The sequence below is a fragment of the Zeus faber genome, assembly GCF_960531495.2.
Source record: "Zeus faber genome assembly, chromosome: 4".
In the NCBI taxonomy this organism is placed as follows: Eukaryota; Metazoa; Chordata; class Actinopteri; order Zeiformes; family Zeidae; genus Zeus; species Zeus faber.
The window spans coordinates 27,096,343-27,116,282 of NC_137191.1; the positions used below are offsets into that span (position 1 = coordinate 27,096,343).

At 41.7% G+C, this 19,940-nt stretch overlaps 1 protein-coding gene across 1 annotated transcript in view; it reads left to right on the plus strand.

Moving 5' to 3' along the window:
- The window catches only part of pik3r5 (phosphoinositide-3-kinase, regulatory subunit 5), a 26,078-nt gene extending 6,577 nt beyond the window's left edge, over nt 1-19,501 (plus strand). The window contains exons 2-18 of the mRNA XM_079999521.1: nt 5,273-5,391; nt 7,139-7,254; nt 7,761-7,829; nt 8,145-8,283; nt 9,058-9,127; nt 9,737-9,911; nt 10,083-10,251; nt 10,367-10,435; nt 10,626-11,551; nt 12,592-12,711; nt 13,247-13,378; nt 13,546-13,639; nt 14,414-14,490; nt 14,703-14,796; nt 15,228-15,310; nt 16,545-16,660; nt 18,844-19,501. Of these exons, the coding sequence (XP_079855647.1) occupies nt 5,292-5,391; nt 7,139-7,254; nt 7,761-7,829; nt 8,145-8,283; nt 9,058-9,127; nt 9,737-9,911; nt 10,083-10,251; nt 10,367-10,435; nt 10,626-11,551; nt 12,592-12,711; nt 13,247-13,378; nt 13,546-13,639; nt 14,414-14,490; nt 14,703-14,796; nt 15,228-15,310; nt 16,545-16,660; nt 18,844-18,988 (2,694 nt within the window). The 5' untranslated portion in view covers nt 5,273-5,291 and the 3' untranslated portion in view covers nt 18,989-19,501. The remainder of the gene's footprint in view (nt 1-5,272; nt 5,392-7,138; nt 7,255-7,760; nt 7,830-8,144; nt 8,284-9,057; nt 9,128-9,736; nt 9,912-10,082; nt 10,252-10,366; nt 10,436-10,625; nt 11,552-12,591; nt 12,712-13,246; nt 13,379-13,545; nt 13,640-14,413; nt 14,491-14,702; nt 14,797-15,227; nt 15,311-16,544; nt 16,661-18,843) is intronic.
- Nucleotides 19,502-19,940: the final 439 nt, after the last annotated feature.

The window sequence follows — 19,940 nt, forward strand, 5'->3', positions numbered from 1 at the left end:
TGAACTAATTGCCCAACAATAATTGCCCAAGTCCCAACACCGGCTTAATTGCTCTCTACGTGTCTCCATCTCACTTTGCCCTGGACGCAGCAGTCATAACAGCTCTGACTTATTGGTTCCTTCCGTTAGTGTGGGTGTCAAACACGAACCGCGCTCGACCCTCCCCGGGGCCGCTCAGGACACCGTCCGCACACAATAACACCTCCGGGGAAGTGGTGTTTACATCCACGAGCTCTGTGCATTGTTGGAGTAGCTGAACGATACGGTAGCACTAGCCGAGCGGTGGAGGATAATTAAACTGTATTCCTGTGGCCCTCCTGACCTTTAGATTGCATGGGCTTCCTGTGTGTGTGTGTGTGTGTGTGTGTGTGTGTGTGTGTGTGTGTGTGTGTGTGTGTGTGTGTGTGTGTGTGTGTGTGTGTGTGTGTGTGTGTGTGTGTGTGTGTGTGTGTGTGTGTGTGTGTGTGTGTGTAAGTTTTAAAAGGAAAACAACACACCTGAATACACACCAGCATTATCAGGACACTGGTCAAATTTAGTGTCCTCATCATCCGAAAGGCCTTTAGTGCTGTTTTCTTTCTAGCATTTATAAGTCTTTCTAAATGTATTTTATATGCATCGTCCTGATTTTCCTTCGTAATAAAGTCAAATATACCTTTTTTAAGTCTACATAATCACAACTAATCTTGCTTTTGAAGGTTTTCTAGATGACCGTATAAACAACCTATACCTGTATCTGTGTCAGTGTATGTATTTGTGCGTGTGTGTGTGTGTATGTCCATAAAAACACATTCATGCATATAATGCCGAGTTCAGACTAAGTGATTCTGGCCGGATTTTCCACTCGCAGACAGTTATTTGGAGATTGCCGATCAAAGCTCCAGATCACAGTCAATTCTGGGCTCGCTCCCGTGAGTGACAATCACTATGTGTGAACTGTTAAGGACGTGATCCAAGAGCTGGCAGATAGCTGGCAGATATCAAGCAGGCTTAATATCTGGTCCTGTTGTGGAGCCATGCAACGAGCTAGTCAGTCAATGAGAGCAGACATGAGGTGAGGGGGAGGGGAGGAGTTGAGAAGGAAAAACGAAGAGCAGCAGCCAGAAACCACATGCAACACGACAACAACTGCAACATGGCTTTAAGATATTTTATAAATAAACAGTTATTTACATTTTTCACAGTTTTTGGACATTTTACGGATTATACAACTATTCAATTAATAATAACAAATCGATAACTGATAATAATATTATTAATTAATTAATTAATTAATTTGTTTATTTGTTTATTATTATTATTATTATTATTATTATTATTATTATTATTATTATAAGGGGTCCACCCCACAGGGCATGTTTGGATTTCTGATATTGTTCGGGAAAGTTTCTCTGAATTTTTAAATCTGAAACTATTTGAAACAGAAGAATGGCAGAAGCTACAAATACAATTTACATGGTCTCGTTGGAACCGGTATGTCACAAACACCTCGTGGTTGAAGTTTCATTCAAACCCATCCACATACGGAGCAGTTATTTGTGAAAAACCTACCAAGTTTGCCATAAATAACAAACACGGTCTCATGCATTCAACGCCAAAATATGTCCAACCTGGCTTTAAGTATCTGGAACACAACAATGACAATGATAAGTTATGAAAGAGGTTATTTAAGTTATTTATGTCATTTAAACCGGTAGGTCACAAGCATCTCGTGGTTAAAATGTCATTCAAATCGATCCACATACGGAGCAGAAATTTGTTTGTGCAAGTATTCAGCTGGTCCTGCCTGACTGATATGCCAATATTCATAAACAAAATGAACGAGCCGTCGGAAAAATAGAAGGCGTGCAATGGTAATTACACACAGAAATACCACAATGTTTTTCGTATTTCATGGAAACTGAACTTATTGAAATGTAATTCTAATTGTAATTCATAAAAAATGTCAACACTTAAATTATGTTAATTCAAATCCAATCATAAATCTCTGTAAATAGGTAAACTTGCATATATACGTCATGATTGACGCACACAAGACACAACGACACCTGCTGTCACTGAGACTCCAGATGTACTTATATATTACAAGGTAATATAGTTGTAACAATGACATGGTTTGGTCTAAAGTAAAAAATAAACGGTTGTTTTAAAGAAACTTCATGTATATACAGTTTCCTACAGCTAAACGTAGCAGATTTAAATGAAAAGGCAAAAGGTGTTAAGTATTGACAAGTTCTTCCATAATAATTCTAATGCCAAATGAATGTCAAAGTTCCATAAATGTTGTCTGCAGTACAATATAGACAAGTAATCTATTCAACTGAATTTTCCAATTGTAGGTTATTAACAGAAAAAAATACACTGAAGTAGTAATTACAACTCAAATGTATTTATTATGGTGGATGGGGTGGCTTAAGTAGCCACACCTGATGCTCCTTGGTTGGGCTAAGGAGCATCAGGTTTAAAAACCCCGTCCACACACTCAGTCAGGATGGGGGCCCTGTGTCATGACATGTTCCATCTGCTCCTGGCTAATTCCACCTAGTCTCATCTCAACAATAAACTGGTCTTATCAACCTCCCGCCGTCTGTGTCTCTGTGCCGGAGGTCCCTGCTCAGGTGCCAGTGTGGCAGATTCGCCACCGCACGCCATCCAAGTGGTGTTAACAGGGACCTGCTTCTTATGAACTGTTGATAACAGGGCAGTGTGTGTGTAGGTGCATGTGTGTGTGTGTGTGTGTAAGTGCGTGTGCGTATGCGTGTGTTTAGGTGTGTGATGGTGAATCATCGACAGCATTCCATTTGACGGTTAATCAACTTGTGTTTACATGATAGGGGATTTTTTTTCACTCTCACTGGGGAAACTTTCGAGTTGTTGAACTATCCTGGACTTTGAGGAACTTGATTAACCTATTTTTGTTTTTAATGCTCTGTTCTAGTCATTGTAAGTTGCAAGTCCCTGCCTAGTTCTTACAAAATAATTTTATATAATTCATTCATATATTAATTCATTAGTATTAATAAAATAAAATAATAATAATAATAATAATAATTATCACTTTATAATAATGCCTTCCACTGATGCGCCAATCCACCCAATCACGTTTCTTGTATATCTGAATGTACTTACATACAGTAGCGAAGACATTCACTTATGTTGTTCAAATTTAAATAAACAAAAACATTGTTCTAAGTTTTTTGCGTTCTTTGAAATGGAAGTATATTTAGTCTACCACAGTCAGATGTGTTTTCCTGTTTTCACACATCTCCATGGCAAGACCCGACAGTGAGGCAAGAGAGAACTTTCCCGTCGTCAGTAAATAAAAGTTCCATCACGTTTCAGAAAAAAAAAGAGAATCAATTCTGATATTGGAGCATATAAAAAAGCATATTTTGTGTTTAGGAGGAAAATTGGGTGGTTCTCAGTTTTAGACAACATCTTGAAAAATGCCATTATCAGTGTTTGAATCTCATGAACCTCTGTGTTGCTACTTTACAGTGATTTCAAATGTTCTGAACACAAATGATTTTGTCTCACCTTCTTGGTTTTTGGGACATCGGCTGTTGCTAACAAACCAAAATGATATATCTGATCACTGGTGATGGCGTACATCTGATTTTCACACAAGATTATACAGATTCTTCTCCAAAGTGTGTTATAATAAAGGATTTTCATTCATTATTTAGAGGGTGGGTCACCTAAAATGAAATAAAAACACTTAAAAATGATGGAAACTTGAGTATATGAACGTAATATTGTGTCTCAAAGCCAGGGAGGTAACTACTCCTATGATTATTAATATCTGCAAATACACCATCAACAAACGATTGAAGCATTAAATGCTCCTTTCAAGCTCTCTGTCGGGCGTGATACAGTCATAGCAGTCGTAACTGTCATGGCAGAACGCGTTCAGAACTGAACTGAAACAGCACCTGGGGATTGTTCTCTCAGCATGAAAATATTCAAAGTTCAAATACCTTCTTTGTTTTTTCAAACCCCAGAGACCGGTAAATCAGATTCGTAAATCAGATTCAATTTCCCCTGATTCAATCCCTATTTATACTCCCTATTTAGATGCAATACCTTTTCCCCCCCATGTATTTACTAGCAATCGGCAGTCGTTTTGGTCTGAATTGGTTTTATTTCTTTGGTACAATGCATTAGAACACACAGTATAGTCATAGATTTTGTTACAACTTAGATTTGAACACTAACATTGATGTGGATTTTTGAACCGGTATTTGACTATGAAGGAAACATATACCTCAAATCGTCCAAGGACTTGTGGCCCTCCCTGCACTCCAGGTTGGGAATCACTGATTTAGGAAGATGCTTAAATCCTACACAAGTCAAGTGAAGTTAAGTCACACTTTATTTATAAAGCGCATTTCATACCAGGGCAAAACAATGCGCTTTACAGAGAAATACAATCAAAGAAAATATATAAAATGTCTGTGCAATCATAAGAACAGTCAGTGCAGAATTAACCAATCTCACAGCATACAGAACACACACAAATCTCACAACACACAAACACACACACATGTCCTCAGGCAGGGTGTTCCATCTACTTGTGGCATAGATACAAAAGGCAGCCTCCCCTGCTTTAGAGTTGGTACGAGGGATGGTTAAAAGACCACTGCCTGTGGACCTGAGAGTTCTTGGTTTGTGTGTAATGAGCATTTATTTGATATACTGAGGTGCAAGGCCATTTAGAGCTTAATATACAAGTAGCAGAATCTTAAAATCAATCCTAGTTTTAACTGGGAGCAAATGCAAAGATCCAAGAACAGGTGTAATGTGTTCAATCTTTTTAGACTTTTTAGTCCTAAACAAATTACACTCAGCAGCTTTTAGTGTGATCCAACTGTACACCAGTCACAGACATTCGATATTAGCATCAGCAGAACATCAGAGAGTAAGATAAGGGGGAGATAAGTTAGATAAGGGGTTTTCCTTTCCGCCAGAAAATAATGAAGACATTAGAGAAGTTAGAAGTTTCGGGCTTGGGAGGCCAGTGGTGATACATCGCTGGTTCTTTGGCAGGAGAAGACTAATATAACCTTTATTCCTCTTTGAAAACCTCTGTGACCGGGAGGGAAGAGTCATTTTCATATTTACCTGGTTATCAGCCCTCATGCAAAATAGCAGGAGCCCCGATGTAATAAGATACTCTTCTTCTCATGGAGAGATAGAGGTGTGAAGAGTGAGGCGTGCGTGCGTATGTGCGTGTGTGTGTCTGCTGTAAACACTGACATGCTCCTGTCATCAGGAGGAGCTGAGCAGCAAGGATGCAGCACACCTCGTGCACAGAGGACAGGATCCAGCATGCCCTGGACCGCTGTCTGGAGGGCCTGAGGAACCACCCCACGGAGCCACACCACCGCAAGGGTAAGGGTCAACGGAATCGAACATTGAAGTACCAATGGGGAAGATCTTGAGATTTAATGTAGACTTAAAATAAACTAATTTTATCTATGTGATATTACTGATATAAATAAGAGGACATCCAGTGCATAATATACAATGGAAGGTATATTAAATAGTATTAATAAAGTTATAACATAGTATACTGTATCACTATATATTTGTTTTAATAGTTACTAATATTTGTAATTCAATGTTATTCATATATCAATAAAGAGTGAACCAGTGTAACTTGTTCCTAATAAAGGCTTTGCAGTCTGTTTGAGTAGTACACTCAGTACACTTATTGTGCTAAGTCATTTTGGACCAAATCGTCCGTTAAATGAAATAATATTAGATTAGATAGATAGATAGATAGATAGATAGATAGATAGATAGATAGTGTTGGGATCTGGAAAAACGCTAAAAAATGATCCCTCCCAGGTTGGTTGATGTGTGGAGCTTCTTCAATAAGACGGATGTGAGGCAAAAATGGATTCCTTTATTGGTGATACTGCAGATACATCTGCAGGGTCAATTCGCAGCGACGAAGACGAAAAGACAATGACGACAAAGACTACAACCCTTATATAGTCTAATCTAAGCAAGTCGTCACAAAAGGCTATATGGGTCACAAAGAACTGTGTACATACAATAAAGCATGAGCGACATGCCCACAATACTGGTCACAAAGGGACATTTTCTAACCAGAGGCGGCATTTTAGGCAAGCGCCATATCATTTCTAACAGGCGCCATTTTAAGCGCCATACTACATCCAACAATAGATAGATATAGAGATAGACAGACAGACAGACAGACAGACAGACAGACAGACAGATAGATAGATAGGTTGACAGGCTGCTCGCTGGAGGGAAGTAGTGTCAGAGACTAGCGTGTAAGTGGTAGTGGCCTCCAGCGTTGCGATGGTGGCTCTGCAAAAGGGGGCATTTCGTCACAACAAGCCTCCCACACGCCAACCACTCGTAGGTGGTTCTCATAAACATGTCAAGACGTGGACAACACATGTAAAAGAACACCTAGACTAGCATGCAGGTTCAGATCGAACCATTTACACATAATTCTATCAAATTTGTATTTCATTAACTGTACGAGAATCCCTTGATTGTGTTAACTTTTAGGGGAAAAGGCCACTGGTTGGGTTTTTTCAAGTTGTTCATGTACTTAGGCTTCCCTTTTCAGTGTAGAGGACATACCTGTTTCTGAGAATATGAAACTACCCATTCATTCATTCAATATAGCTGATCCTAACGTCCAACAGCTCTACTGCCACACTACTAATACAGAAATTACATCTGGCAGATTATGTCCTGCTTAGAAAGAATATTTTTTTCAACAGCTGTGCCACACACCTGCAGATTCTATAGAATCACCACCCACATCCTCAGAGAGCGGTCAACTCTGTGAGGATGTGGTCCCCTATTCAGTTCATTCATAGATACATAGAGCGATGCAGAAAATGATTTGGTTTTTCAAAATGTGAGCCTGAAACCTGATCCTATTTGAAGGCCGGGATTTTAAGTTCTTTAACCTTCACTGATGAACCGTTGGTTAGGTAGCTCTTTGTTGGTGTCCATTGTCTTCAACCACTGAAATGATGGTGTCTGCGTCTATCGGGCTTGAGATTTTTCTCATTTAGGTTCCATTGTTGATTATCTTACATGGTTAGTTGGTAGATGACAGATTTTATGTTTTACGTATTGTGTGTTCCAGCGCCGATGAGCTCAGTGGGTCAGTCCATGAACCGCTGGAGCTTGGAAGAGTTGGTGAAGAGGGACCCCGAGAACTTCCTCATCCTCCTCCAGCAAATCATCAAGAAGGCCAGAGAGGTGAGAGGGCAGATGTGTCAGATGTGTGTGTGTTTTGGTCATGAGCTGTCGGAGGAGGCCATGTAGTCTACTCTCAAATCTAAATCTGACTTATTTGTAATTTGAGGTCGCAAACAAAGTCTACATTGGTCCTTCAAACAAAAATAGTCTCTAGAAGGGTCTCAAATTGACCAAACTTAAATGAAAATTGAATAACACAGGTTATTACATTAAAAAATGTAGAGACACATTACAAGAACAGAACACCTTTGGTTTTATCATTGGGCCAAGGGACAACCAAGAAAACCTTGGTTGGAATCATCATTATAGTGATGTAAAATGATCAGTTTGTCAATCAATAGTTATTTTTGCATGAGCGTCACATTTTGCACGACAATCTCACGTGTGTGTGTGTGTGTGTGTGTGTGTGTGTGTGTGTGTTTGTGTGTGTGTGTGTGTTTGTGTGTGTGTGTGTGTGTGTGTGTGTGTGCGTGCGTACCTGCGTGTGTGTGTGTGCGTGGGTGCAGGTCCAGGAGCAGTGCCAGTATGAGCTGGTGGCTCCCCTTGCCATCATGTTCTCCTCTACTCTGCTTCAGGTAAAACTATAGAAAACATCCACAACATGTGGATGGACAAGGATAAGCTGCTGTTGCCATTCCAGTTATAGTAACTTTTAGTAAGATTTTAACCAAGCTAGCATCTTCCATCTGGGCTCAAACATTTCTTCACCCATTGTCAAGGGCATAACTTTGGGTTGAACATTGGGTGGGTTAAGGTGTCTACCCTTCTAGGAGGGTCTAGGGACATGTCATTTTTCAAAATGCCGTTAAGTTATGGTTTCTCCTGAATGTTAAGGATTTTTGGATCCTTTGGTCCAGTATTGTTATTAATGTTTATTGCTGGGGTTGCAGACGCCATACTGTCCTCCCCACATGGAGCTTCTGGAGGACGCCGTAGAAGTTTTCCGCTGCTTTTTGACTTGGCCTGAACCGTACTGCAGCGTGTGCAGAGACCTGCTCTCCACACTACAGCAGGAGATCAAGGCCCCAGGTATCTATCCATCAATCCATCTACTGTGACTAGGCTCTCTGGTCATGGTGCAGTGCTACCATCAAGAACTATACCAGGAAGAGGATGCTCACACATAGATTTTCTTTACATTGTTTCACGTGCAGAATGGAGAACTTATTGACATGATTATAGTATTTCTGAGAAGGGGATGTTACGTGAGCATTGATGAAATAAAAAGCAGAAGTGAGCGCTGAGGCAGAGCTGTTTGCTCTGTAATATATGTATAACAAGTACATAATAGGGCTTAAAGGAAGATTAAAGGAGTGAGCAAGGGTTGATGGAGGGCTGGGCGATAGTGACAAAAAGCTAGAACAGGCTATGATGTTCAAAGAAAACAATTAACTGTATCACAATATTATGATAACCCAAATCCCAGATGATATCTCATCTCATATCACAATCAGAATATTATATCAATATATCTCCAGCACTAGGTTGATGAATCGTGTAGAATTTTAAATATCCCTGTAATTTTACTCTAACAACACCTTTGGAATCAGTATCAAGATTACTCTTATTGCTCTTCATGGGGCGCTTTGGATTCGTTTTTTTTATGAAGATGTGGCCGCTCACTTTAGGTATTCCTACTCTTTTGGGTAACAAATAAGTGCAATTAAGGTCAAATAAGGCCACAAAGGTTGATAAAATTATGCAGCGTTCCTACACCTGAGAAACTTCCCTTCTCCTGCACATACAGTATACACATCACCCTCAGGGTGAAAGTATTTTGCTTATTTGCTGTTTGTTTTTCAGGAATATCATTTCACAGACTGGTGATAGAGGAACAAGGACTTGACACATCCAGGTCGCACTCCAAAACCATGTAGGTTCCCATGTAATGACCAGCTGTATGACCACTTGTTCACCCCTTTTCTTATGTTCACAGGTCAACCCTGCTGATTTGTCATGATGTTATCTCAAAGAAAAAAACATATATGTCACAGTTTTAGTATTGCATCGTCTACTGCTATTGGCATATTTCACACAGCTTGAGGGTCTCAGAGCTTATCTGTGTATTTTCTGGTCTGGTCATCATTCGTGACAGAGCGGGCATGTGCTTTATTCATTTTTCACTGCTGAATGTTATATTAGCACCCAGTTTTGTCTATGCTTCTGCTTTCTTGACTAAAGGGAAGGCAATCTGCTTTCCGAATAATATAATAATAGTGCTATAGTGTTTTCACGCACGTGTCAGTACTTAGCAGCACTTCACCAAAATCAGTTCAGTAGCACTGGGTTTCCATTAAATTATGGCGTGTCATAATTCAGCTGTTTGAGGAAACCCAACACATTTTGCTCACACGCTTAATTGAAAACCACACTCACTCGATTAGACACACATATACACAGACACACAGCCACATAACATAACCACATAATCCCTCCCAGAAAATACCACCCTTTGACACCAGTGCCACCCCCCATCTTACAGAACAGCGCTGTTACTGAATCCTAGTGAAGTGCCTCCGGAGTTTGTGTGTGTAGCCAAGCAGCTGAGCGACATCCAAAACTCCCAGAAAGACACCTTCATCATCCTGATCAAACACGCCTACCAGTCAGCCCTGGGCGTGAAATACCCACTGGCCAGCATCCACAAAGCCCTACAGGTATGGACCCAGAGTTCACCTCCAAGACAATTATGGGCTGGTGAGAGCCAAGAGCAGTAGAACAGTAGCAATGATATAATGCCATTCTTCAAATGCCATAAAAACTGTTGGCATTTGTGGTCAACCTGAGCAAAATCTGAATGTTGACATCCTCATGAATGATCCCTCCAGATGAAGACTGTGAAGGAATTGGAGGACATCATCTCCACACTAAGTGAGGACATGGAGACAGCCGCCACTATGGCCAACCCACAAAAGGGCTGTGGTCACATGATTCAGACCCTTGAGGGACTTAGAGAGAGGCTTGGCATCCCAATGTCCAACGGGAGGAAGTGTGACGGTATGAGGGCATATGGGTGAAAGTTAGGCCCATCTTTAATACTAATACATGTTGTTTTTTCTTATCGTTCTTATTCTTCTGTCTTATAATAATGTCTTGTATCATCCTCTCTCAGGGATGTTGCAGACCCTCCCTGTGCCCACAGCCAAGTGCTACATGTTTCACTGGGACAAAGATAACTTTGGTAGGGCTTTGATCATGCCATATAACCCTTGGCCTCACAAATGAATATATGCTGTTCATCTTGCCTCAATGTTCCTTCCCTTCAACCTTTACATAAGAATTATCAGTCTCACTATTCTTAAAGTTGCTTGTGGCCTGCGAACTGAACAGTTGTGTAAAATAATATATGTTTTTGTGCTTTCTCTTACCAGATATTCTGAATAGGCTTTTGGAGGACGAGCACAAAGACCTTGAGACCATGAACGGGCAGCCGGAAGTGGAGGCTGAGTGCGACACTGGCGATGAGGCTGAGGCTGATGACGAAGGGGATGAGTTTGGGACAGAGATATACCAAGAAGAAGATGGGGAGGAAGAGCCAGATGGAGAGTTGCCCTCCGTGTCTATCTTCCCCAACGGCTGTGGCACCAACCACCGTGCCTCCACAGTTTCCACAATGTCCTCTTTCTCCACGGCCTCTAAAGACTCTATGTTCTCTACCCTGTCAGTGGCCTCAGAGTCCTATGCCCCCTCCATGTTCTCCGTCGCTTCCTGCACAGACAGCGACTTCTACGAGGACTCTGATGACTCATACACCGTCTCACCTTTCTCCTCCTCCCCTGTTTCCAAAAAATCCTCCCCAAAGTCTGCCAGCAAAGCCTCGGCCCGGCTCAGCCAACACTTGCACTGGATCTTCAAGCCGAAGCGCACTCGGATACTTAACCGGGCCAAGAGCTTGGGAAGCCCAGAGTCTAAAAACCTATTGGTGGTACGTTCCCAGCGGTCCAATTCCTTGCCACAGCAGGTCCCGTTACACATCCTGGAGTCTCGGCTGCAGTCTCAAGCCGTCAGGCACGTCTGTTTCCGCCGGAGGCCCATCTTGAGCAGCAACGAGGACGGTAAGAGCACCACGCTGAGGGTGGTGGTGTTCGGAGCGGACCACATCGCAGGGAAGGTGGCGAGGGCCTACAGCAGCCTGAGGAAGAGCGAGAGCGCCTTCCCACGTCTTAGCAGGGTCTTCAAGCTACAGTTCTACTTTGTACCTGTGAGGAGGGACTCGGCATCAGGCCCAGCGCCACTGAGGTCCCCGAGCCCCGTGCTCCAAATGGGGAACCTGCTAATGGGAGCAGCTTTGTCTACTGTAAGTGCAGGAATACCTCAGCAGTAGCAGTATTGTTCGTCATTCATCAAAGACATGTAAACATAATGTTTTTTTCTATGCAATGAAATATTACTAAAATAGGACTAAAAATGGAAACAAAACATTTAATGTTATATGTAACTAAAGGAGGACCCAAACGTAGACAAAGAGGCAGATGAAGTTTCAAATTCAGGCTTTTCTGAAACCCGCGGAGGACAAAAACAGAGACACGCTGACAGATGTTCACTAGATACTTATGGTCACTTTAAAGAAGCAGGGTATGTATAAATGAGGTATCATTGGGGAAAAACAGGAGGGCAGGCAGGAACACTGAGGACACCTGGTGGCCAGATAAGGAACTACAGGAAGAGGGCGCACCTAGGACACATTAATGAAGTTATGTCTACTTTACTTTAATTCCTTTACAGACAGTAAAAGACCTAATATACAAAAGTTAACACACAACAAATACATAACCGAAAAAGAAACCAACACCTTGAACATTTAAAAAAAAAAAAAGTCTAACATTTATACAGTGTTACCTCGACTTACAACTGTAATTCGTTCTTTCAGAACGGTCGTATGTTAAAACAGTCGAATGTCGAAGCAATTTTTCCCATATACACCACGCTCATATTTTTCTATGATTTCCTTCTTAGTTTCAATGGGAGTCATTGCCTTTTTCTTTTTCCCATCATCCTTCATCTTAGGACTCATCATGAAGGGTGAAAATAAACAAAATACACAGCACAAACACAGTCAATATGAAAAAAATATCGATAAGCCACGAACTACGTGCTGACTGACTGCTGACTGGCCGCCGACGCGCCAACTGCAAATTTCCACGCTCGTATCTTGGAGTAGTTGGTCGCAAGTCGGTACAAATTTTCGCGACTCTTCCTACTCATATCTTGGGTTAGTCGTAAGTAGATGCAGTCGTAAGTCGAGGTACCACTGTACAATGCACAAGAGATGAAATACCTCAGTTTCTCCCCCAGAAGATGCACACTAACTTTAAATTGTTGTGTTTTGATGGGCAGGATCTCCTGGGTACAGAGGGCAGCACTAATGACATAGCCCATCTCCTCGGCATGCTGGACCCGTGGTATGAAAGAAACACTCTCAGTCTGCTCAACCTGCCAGCCAGCGTTGTCTGTCAGGTACTGTATTTAGCCAAACATGTGAAAACAAACCAAGTGAATAAATGTCAGTGGAAATACCTTTTGAACTGTGCACTCGATTTTTTATTCAGGCCCCGTCCACCCGTGTACAGATATTTTGGAAAACGTAGTATTTTCTCTGCCTTTTGGCCTCCCGTCCTCACCGAAAACAAAGCTTTTGGAAAAAGCCTTCCGGCAGTGGAGATTTTTCAAAACTCAGTTTTCCATGTATGCGCGTGGCCAGGTAAAACAGAGCTCCTCGAAAAGGCTGATGTTAATGACCTCAACTTTCGCATTTGCCCATGCGTCAGGAACGAGTGATGGCCCACTACCATTGTGTTGTCCAGGGTGTCACCATTAAAAGTTTCTCCAACTCCAGGAATCGCGCCTTTACAGTGTTGTGTGTGAATATTGTCATATAATAATAATATATATTTTTTTTAAACAAGGGGGAACGTGTGTACGAGGACTTGGGTTGAGCTAACATAATCTCCGATATGACTGAAGTGGTTCACTGTGTCATTTTGTCCTGCAGCAAACCTCCAAGACCGAGTCAGAGTCTTATGACAGTTCTTATGAAAAGCGTCTTCCCATCCTGGCCGACTTGGTGCTGTACTACTGTAGGCACGCGGCCCGGACCGCTCTCGTACAGCTCTACCAGGCAGAGGTAGGACACACACACACATACAAGTGCACACACACATACACACACAAACACACACACACACACACACACACACACACACACACACACACACACACACACACACACACACACACACACACACACACAGGATGTCTTCATTTCCGATGTGTGTGTCTCTGGTGTCGTAGCTCACGTTAGCCGGAGGCGAGAGGAGGACAGAGGTGTTCATCCACTCGCTGGAGCTGGGTCACACTGCAGGCACCAGGGCTGTCAAGGCCATGGGTGAGGCTGGCGCGCGCGCGCACACGCACACACACGCACGCGCACACTAACACACACACACAGAGCCTAGCAACAACCGTATAATATCCTCAATCACCAACTTCAGTGAATTGCGTCATCAATTACCATGAAATGTTGAAGAGGACATTCACGGTCTAGTTCTGCTTTCCTGGTTTCCACGGCCTCTACAGTTTACACTTTGGTGTTTCGCATCCCTGTGACAAGCACAAGTGAGAGGAACATTTAACAGGTTCTCATATTCTCATACCCACTTAGTCGCGGTGGCATTATCTTTGATTTGCTGTTCATCAAGCATTCAAAAATGTTTTAGTCTAAAACGGTCCCATTTTCTTCTTCTTGTATGGACTGTGGGCCGTCACGATCGCGAAAGTTTAGTTGACAATTAATTGTCATACAAATAATTGCGACCATATCTGTGTCATAATACACGTCTACCCATTACAAAAGAACTACCTGTTCACGTACATTCAGGAAGACAGTTCATTTTCCTCGACAGAACTGATGGAAATGCACTTCATTCGCTGTGTATCCAAATCTATTAGGATCTAACAAATCTAAAGCTAACTGTTAAAAATGAAATAATTGTGATGGCTCTGTTTGTACCACTTCAGACTAGGCATGATAACCTTGAAAAGTACCTCCAATAATCAGTAGCGTCAACATGCCATTGTGCTTACTTAGTGTACAACTAGTGCTGAGCCTAATTTCACTTCACTGTACTTTATTAACGTCTGAATTCTCGTAAACCTGAAGGCTCAGCCGGGAAGAGGTTCGGCATCGACGGGGACAGAGAGGCCGTCCCTCTCAAGTTGGAGGTGGTGTACAACAAGGTAAAAAAATGGTCTTTCATTTCTTCTCCGATGAGGGATTGTGTCAAAGGGATGTCTCCACCTAACACACATTCATGTCAGTGCACTACAACGACGCAACAGCACAAAGAAATATCTTTGACGCCGTTAAATAATTGTATTTGATATTTAGTCCAATATTACTGCCATCTTTCTCACTTATAAACACCGCCCCCCCCCCTCTCTCTCTTTAGGCTGTCATCAGTGGGAGAAGTCAGTGGAAGAGAGAGACCAAAGTGTGCACGTCTGTGAACCTGACTAAAGCATGCAAGAATCCTGAGGCATTAGGTGCGGCATGTCATCACCACTGTACTGTATTCTGGATTGCAGATAATCCCTTAAATTGTTGTGTCAATGGATTAAAATGTTCATGAGGTGAACACAAAATAATTGTAATGAAAATAAATAAAAAGTCACTAAAATAAGAAGTCGGCAGAATTTCCCTCTGGATATGAATGAATAAAGGGATGAAGAAGTATCGGGATGAATAAAATATCTATCTATCTATCTATCTATCTATCTATCTATCTATCTATCTATCTATCTATCTATCTATCTATCTATCTATCTATCTGTCTGTCTGTCTGTCTGTCTGTCTGTCTGTCTGTCTGTCTGTCTGTCTGTCTGTCTGTCTGTCTGTCTGTCTATTGGTTCATTTATAAGATGATGCCAGCGTAATATGTCAAATCCATTGCACTCAAGCCAAACCGCTCTTTCAGACCCTAAGATGGAGTGTCTGCTGATGACCACAATGGAGGTGTTGAAGAGACAGAACTGCAAAAATAAGAAGGGTTTCAACCAGGTGAGTGTGTCTCTCTGTCTGTTTGTCTTCCTGTCTGTCTGTGGTTTGTGTGTGTTTAAAACACACTCACAAACAAACTGCAGCACAGCACAGCCTAAAGGCCTATAATAGAACAGAGAAGTGAAGGTGCTTTCGATAAGATCGCAGGTAAAATCGACGGCGCTGATTCTCACGTTGAGCTCTGAGAAGCAGCTTTATCAAGATGACAACTCCTCAATCCAAATAAAGCTTTGCTTGATTTACAGATTTGTAGATGCATGGTGACATATAACCATCTAATATAACTTTCTTCTAACTATAAAGCATTTAATCTCTGTCCGTCCATCTATCTGTCTGTCTGGCTGTCTGTCTGTCTGTCTGTCTGTCTGTCTGTCTGTCTGTTTGTCTGTATGGATGTATGTCCTTCAATTATCTTATATGCATCATGGCATCTAACTATCAAATCTAACCTAATCTCTCTCTAATCTCTCTCCTAATTATGAAGAAAGGAATCTATGTCTTCTGTCTGTCTGTCTGTCTGTCTGTCTGTATGTATGGATGTATGTCCTTCGATTATCTGAAATGCATTGTGGCATCTACTGTAACTGTCTGATCTACTGTAACTATCTTCTAACTGTAAAAGAAGGAATCTCTGTCTGTCTGTCTGTCTGTCTGTCTGTCTGACTTGTTTGTGTCTCTCTGTATGTCTGGATATACAGTATGTCCTTAGATAGACTCGACAACCGTTCATCCGGTCTACTTCACACTTGGCGGGTGAATTGCTGGGAACCCGAGTCCAATTTGGTGCAATTTGGACTCGCGACACATGTAATAATAATAAACTTTCACTAAACAGCGAATCAGCGCTGGACGGGGCTTCGGGGTCCTGCGACTGAGTCACAAAGACTGTGTTTCCCTGGTGTATGACTTTAACCAGCAGTTTCATCTTCCATTGTTGCCAAAATTCCATTGTGGAACACAAGACTGAATCATTGATATTTTATTCAACTGTGCCATTAAAATGTCTTAGAAAGTCTTACATTTTGAACGGGCATGCACTAGTAATATGCGATTCAAATATATTAGGTTTAGATCTCTTCAAGTGAAATGACTAATCTAATTGCTCACTTTTGTACCAACCCCAAAGCTCTAACATCAGAATTCACTATCACTTTAACTTGAACTAAATCATCTGACTTGTGCTGAAGCTGAAGTTGAAGTTGAACATGCAATCCTTCGCTCCTTTCCTCTGCAGCAGCTGAGCATGACGGAGGTGAAGGTGGACAAAGTGCAGGTCATCGGCAACGACAACACGACCTTCGCCGTCTGTCTGGACCAAGACGAGAATAAATTCCTGCAGAGTGTCACCAGGTGGGGACTGAACACACACGCACGCACGCACGCACGCACGCACGCACGCACGCACGCACGCACGCACGCACCCACACACACACACCCACACACACACACACACACACACACACACACACACACACACACACACACACACACACACACACACACACACACACACACACACTCTCACATACGTATATTGCGGCACTGATGTTGATACATCTCTCTTAGGTGTCACCAAGCGAGAAATACATATCACCTTGTGGCATCAAAACTGAAACAAAACTAAAAGTGACATTGAAAGTATCGGTAGAGAATTGAAGGAAAATAATATAAATATATACATATGATATAATATATGATATACTGTATATAAAATGTATTGTTAGATGAACATTCTGACCTATTTACACATATGAGTATGGACAAATTTACAAACATTTACACAAATAAGTAGGTAGATAGATAGCTAAGTCGGTAGGTTGGTAGGTAGGTAGGAAGGAGGGAAGTACGGTAGGCAAGTAGGTGGGGAGGGAGGTAGGTAGGTAGGTAGGTAGGTAAGTAGTTAGGTAGGTAAGTAGGTAGGCATGTAAGTATGTAAGTAAGTAGGTAGGGAGGGAGGTAGGTAGGTAAGTAGTTAGGTAGGTAAGTAGGTAGACATGTAAGTATGTAAGTAAGTAGGTAGGGAGGGAGGTAGGTAGGTAAGTAGTTAGGAAGGTAAGTAGGTAGATAGGTAAGTAGGTAGGTAAGAAGGTAAATAAGTAGGTAGGGAGGGAGGTAGGTAGGTAAGTAGGTAGGTAAGAAGGTAAATAAGTAGGTAGGGAGGGAGGTAGGTAGGTAAGTAGGTAGGTAAGTCGGTAGGTAAGTAAGTAGGTAGGGAGGGAAGTAGGTAGGTAATTAGGTAGGTAAGTAGGTAAATAAGTAGGGAGGGAGGGAGGTAGGTAAGTAGGTAGGTAAGTCGGTAGGTAAATAAGTAGGTAGGGAGGGAGGTAAGTAGGTAGGTAAGTAAGTAGGTAGGGAGGGAAGTAGGTAGTTAAGTAGGTAAGTAGGTAGGTAAGTTAGTGGGGAGGGAGGGAGGTAGGTAGGTAAGTAGGTAGATAGGTAAGTAGGTAAGTAAGTAGGTAGGTAAGTAGGTAGGGAGGGAGGTAGGTAGGTAGGTAGGTAAGTAGTTAGGTAGGTAAGCTGGTAAGTAAGTAGGTAGGGAGTGAGGTAGGTAGGTGGGTAAGTAGGTAGAGCCCCCAAAACTGTTGGGATCTGGAAACCGATCCCTCCCAGGTTGGTTGATGTCGGGAGGTTCTTCAATTAGATGGAGACGGATGCGATGCATAACGGATCCTTTATTGGCACAATGACAAAGACCAGGAGACGAGCCCAAAGCAAGAGCGACCAAGCAGGAGAGAGAGAGAGAGTCTTTAGACACGCTCCTATATATATATCCTCCTAGGCCAGTTGTCATAAAGGTTATTTGGCAAGTCGTCATAAAGGCTATTTGGATGAGAGATGTCATAAAGAGACATTTTATATGTTGGGCACCATTTTAAGTAAAATGCCCTGTCATTTCTATCAGCTGCCATTTTGTGCGCTATACTACATCCAACAGTAAGTAGGTATGTAGGTAGGTAGGAAGGTAGGTAGATATGTAGGTAGCTAGGTAGGTAGGTAGGAAGGTGGGTAGGTAGGTAGGTAAGTAAGTATGTAGATAGGTATGAAGGTAGGTGGGTAAGTAGGTGGGGAGGGAGGGAGGTAGTTAGGTAAGTAGGTAAGTAGGCAGGTAGGTAAGCAAGTAGGTAGATAAGTAGGTACGTAGGTAAGTAGGTAAGTAAGTAGGTAGGGAGGGAGGTAGGTAGATAGGTAGGTAGGTAGGTAAGTAAGTCGGTAGGTAGGAAGAGGAAAGATAATGGTAACACTTATAGAAGTGAAAAGTTAAGTTATATGTGAAGTTTTTTTAAGTGGTTAAATAGCAAATTTCAATTGGTATTATGCAGAAATTGGCCTTTCGAAGCCCAAATGAAAGCATTACAATAATATGTTGTAAATGGAATTGCTGATATGTCTAGGTAGCGAGGTAGATAGATAGATAGATACATAGATACATAGATACATTGATTGATTGATTGATTGATTGACTGATTGATTGATTGATTGATTGATTGATTGATTGATTGATTGACCCCAGTGTTCCCCTTTTTTCTCCACAGATGTGAGATATCTGTCTGTTACAAGCCCGATGGCTCCACAGACTGGAGGCCGGGCCTCTCACCCCAGATCCAGCAGCCGTCCCACCACGCCTTCTGCTCCCTCCTCTGCCTCCCAGTCATCACATTCAGTGGAGCGCTGCCCTGAAAACACAGACGAGAATTAGTGGGAATTAATTTGTTAATTATGTTTATATTGTGTTCATAATGGACAGTAAACACTGTATTCTTTTGTAACAAAACAAACCAACAAACAAAAATCAAGCACTTGAAATGCATAGTTTTGATATTTTTGTACTTCTGTGAAATCATTTATGACATTTATGTAACGTGAATAATAATATCGTCCAGTAGAGGGCTCTGTTGATTTATTTTTGATTTCCCCCCAGAACTGTTGTAGCACGTGATCTGCGTAAGTCATATATCTATATATTTTATGAAATCTATGACAGGGTTGGAAAACAAATCTTTGCTATAATGGTGCTAATATAATTGATAGACACGTATGTGTACGTCGATCTTAATATAGATATTTCTTGAATTGTCAAAGCTTTGTTAAGATATAAAATACAAATGTGTAAAATATCTATGTATAAATGAAAACACAAGGGAATTGTTCGGGGTCAGCGTTGAATTCAATGCAACGGAAGCACTTCAGCTCATGGAGATATTATTAAACAATTGTGTCGATCCGCACATTAAACTACGTTTGCAAAGCTGATTTAGTCAATGTTTCATGTCCAGTTGATGTTTAGAAAAAAAACCTGACATTTTGATGGTAACCCCGACTTGTAAAAAAAATAAAAACCCGCCTTCCTCCAATCCATACACAGTAAAATCATATTCTATAAACATTTGTTCAACGATGGTTAGTGTTGAAATTGGAAAGTGGGGTTTTGTTTTTTTTTTTGTGGTTGAAATAGGAGATTCCAATCGGTATGGGCAGAATTCGACCATTCGAAGCCCAAATGGGAGCGTGACAATGTGTATTGGGTGAAGAACACAGAACATACAGGAGGCACGCGAACAGGAACACTGCTGTTTATTTGTATTTATGTGTTTGTTGAAATGTCCCCCTCCTACAAGACATCACCACGGCC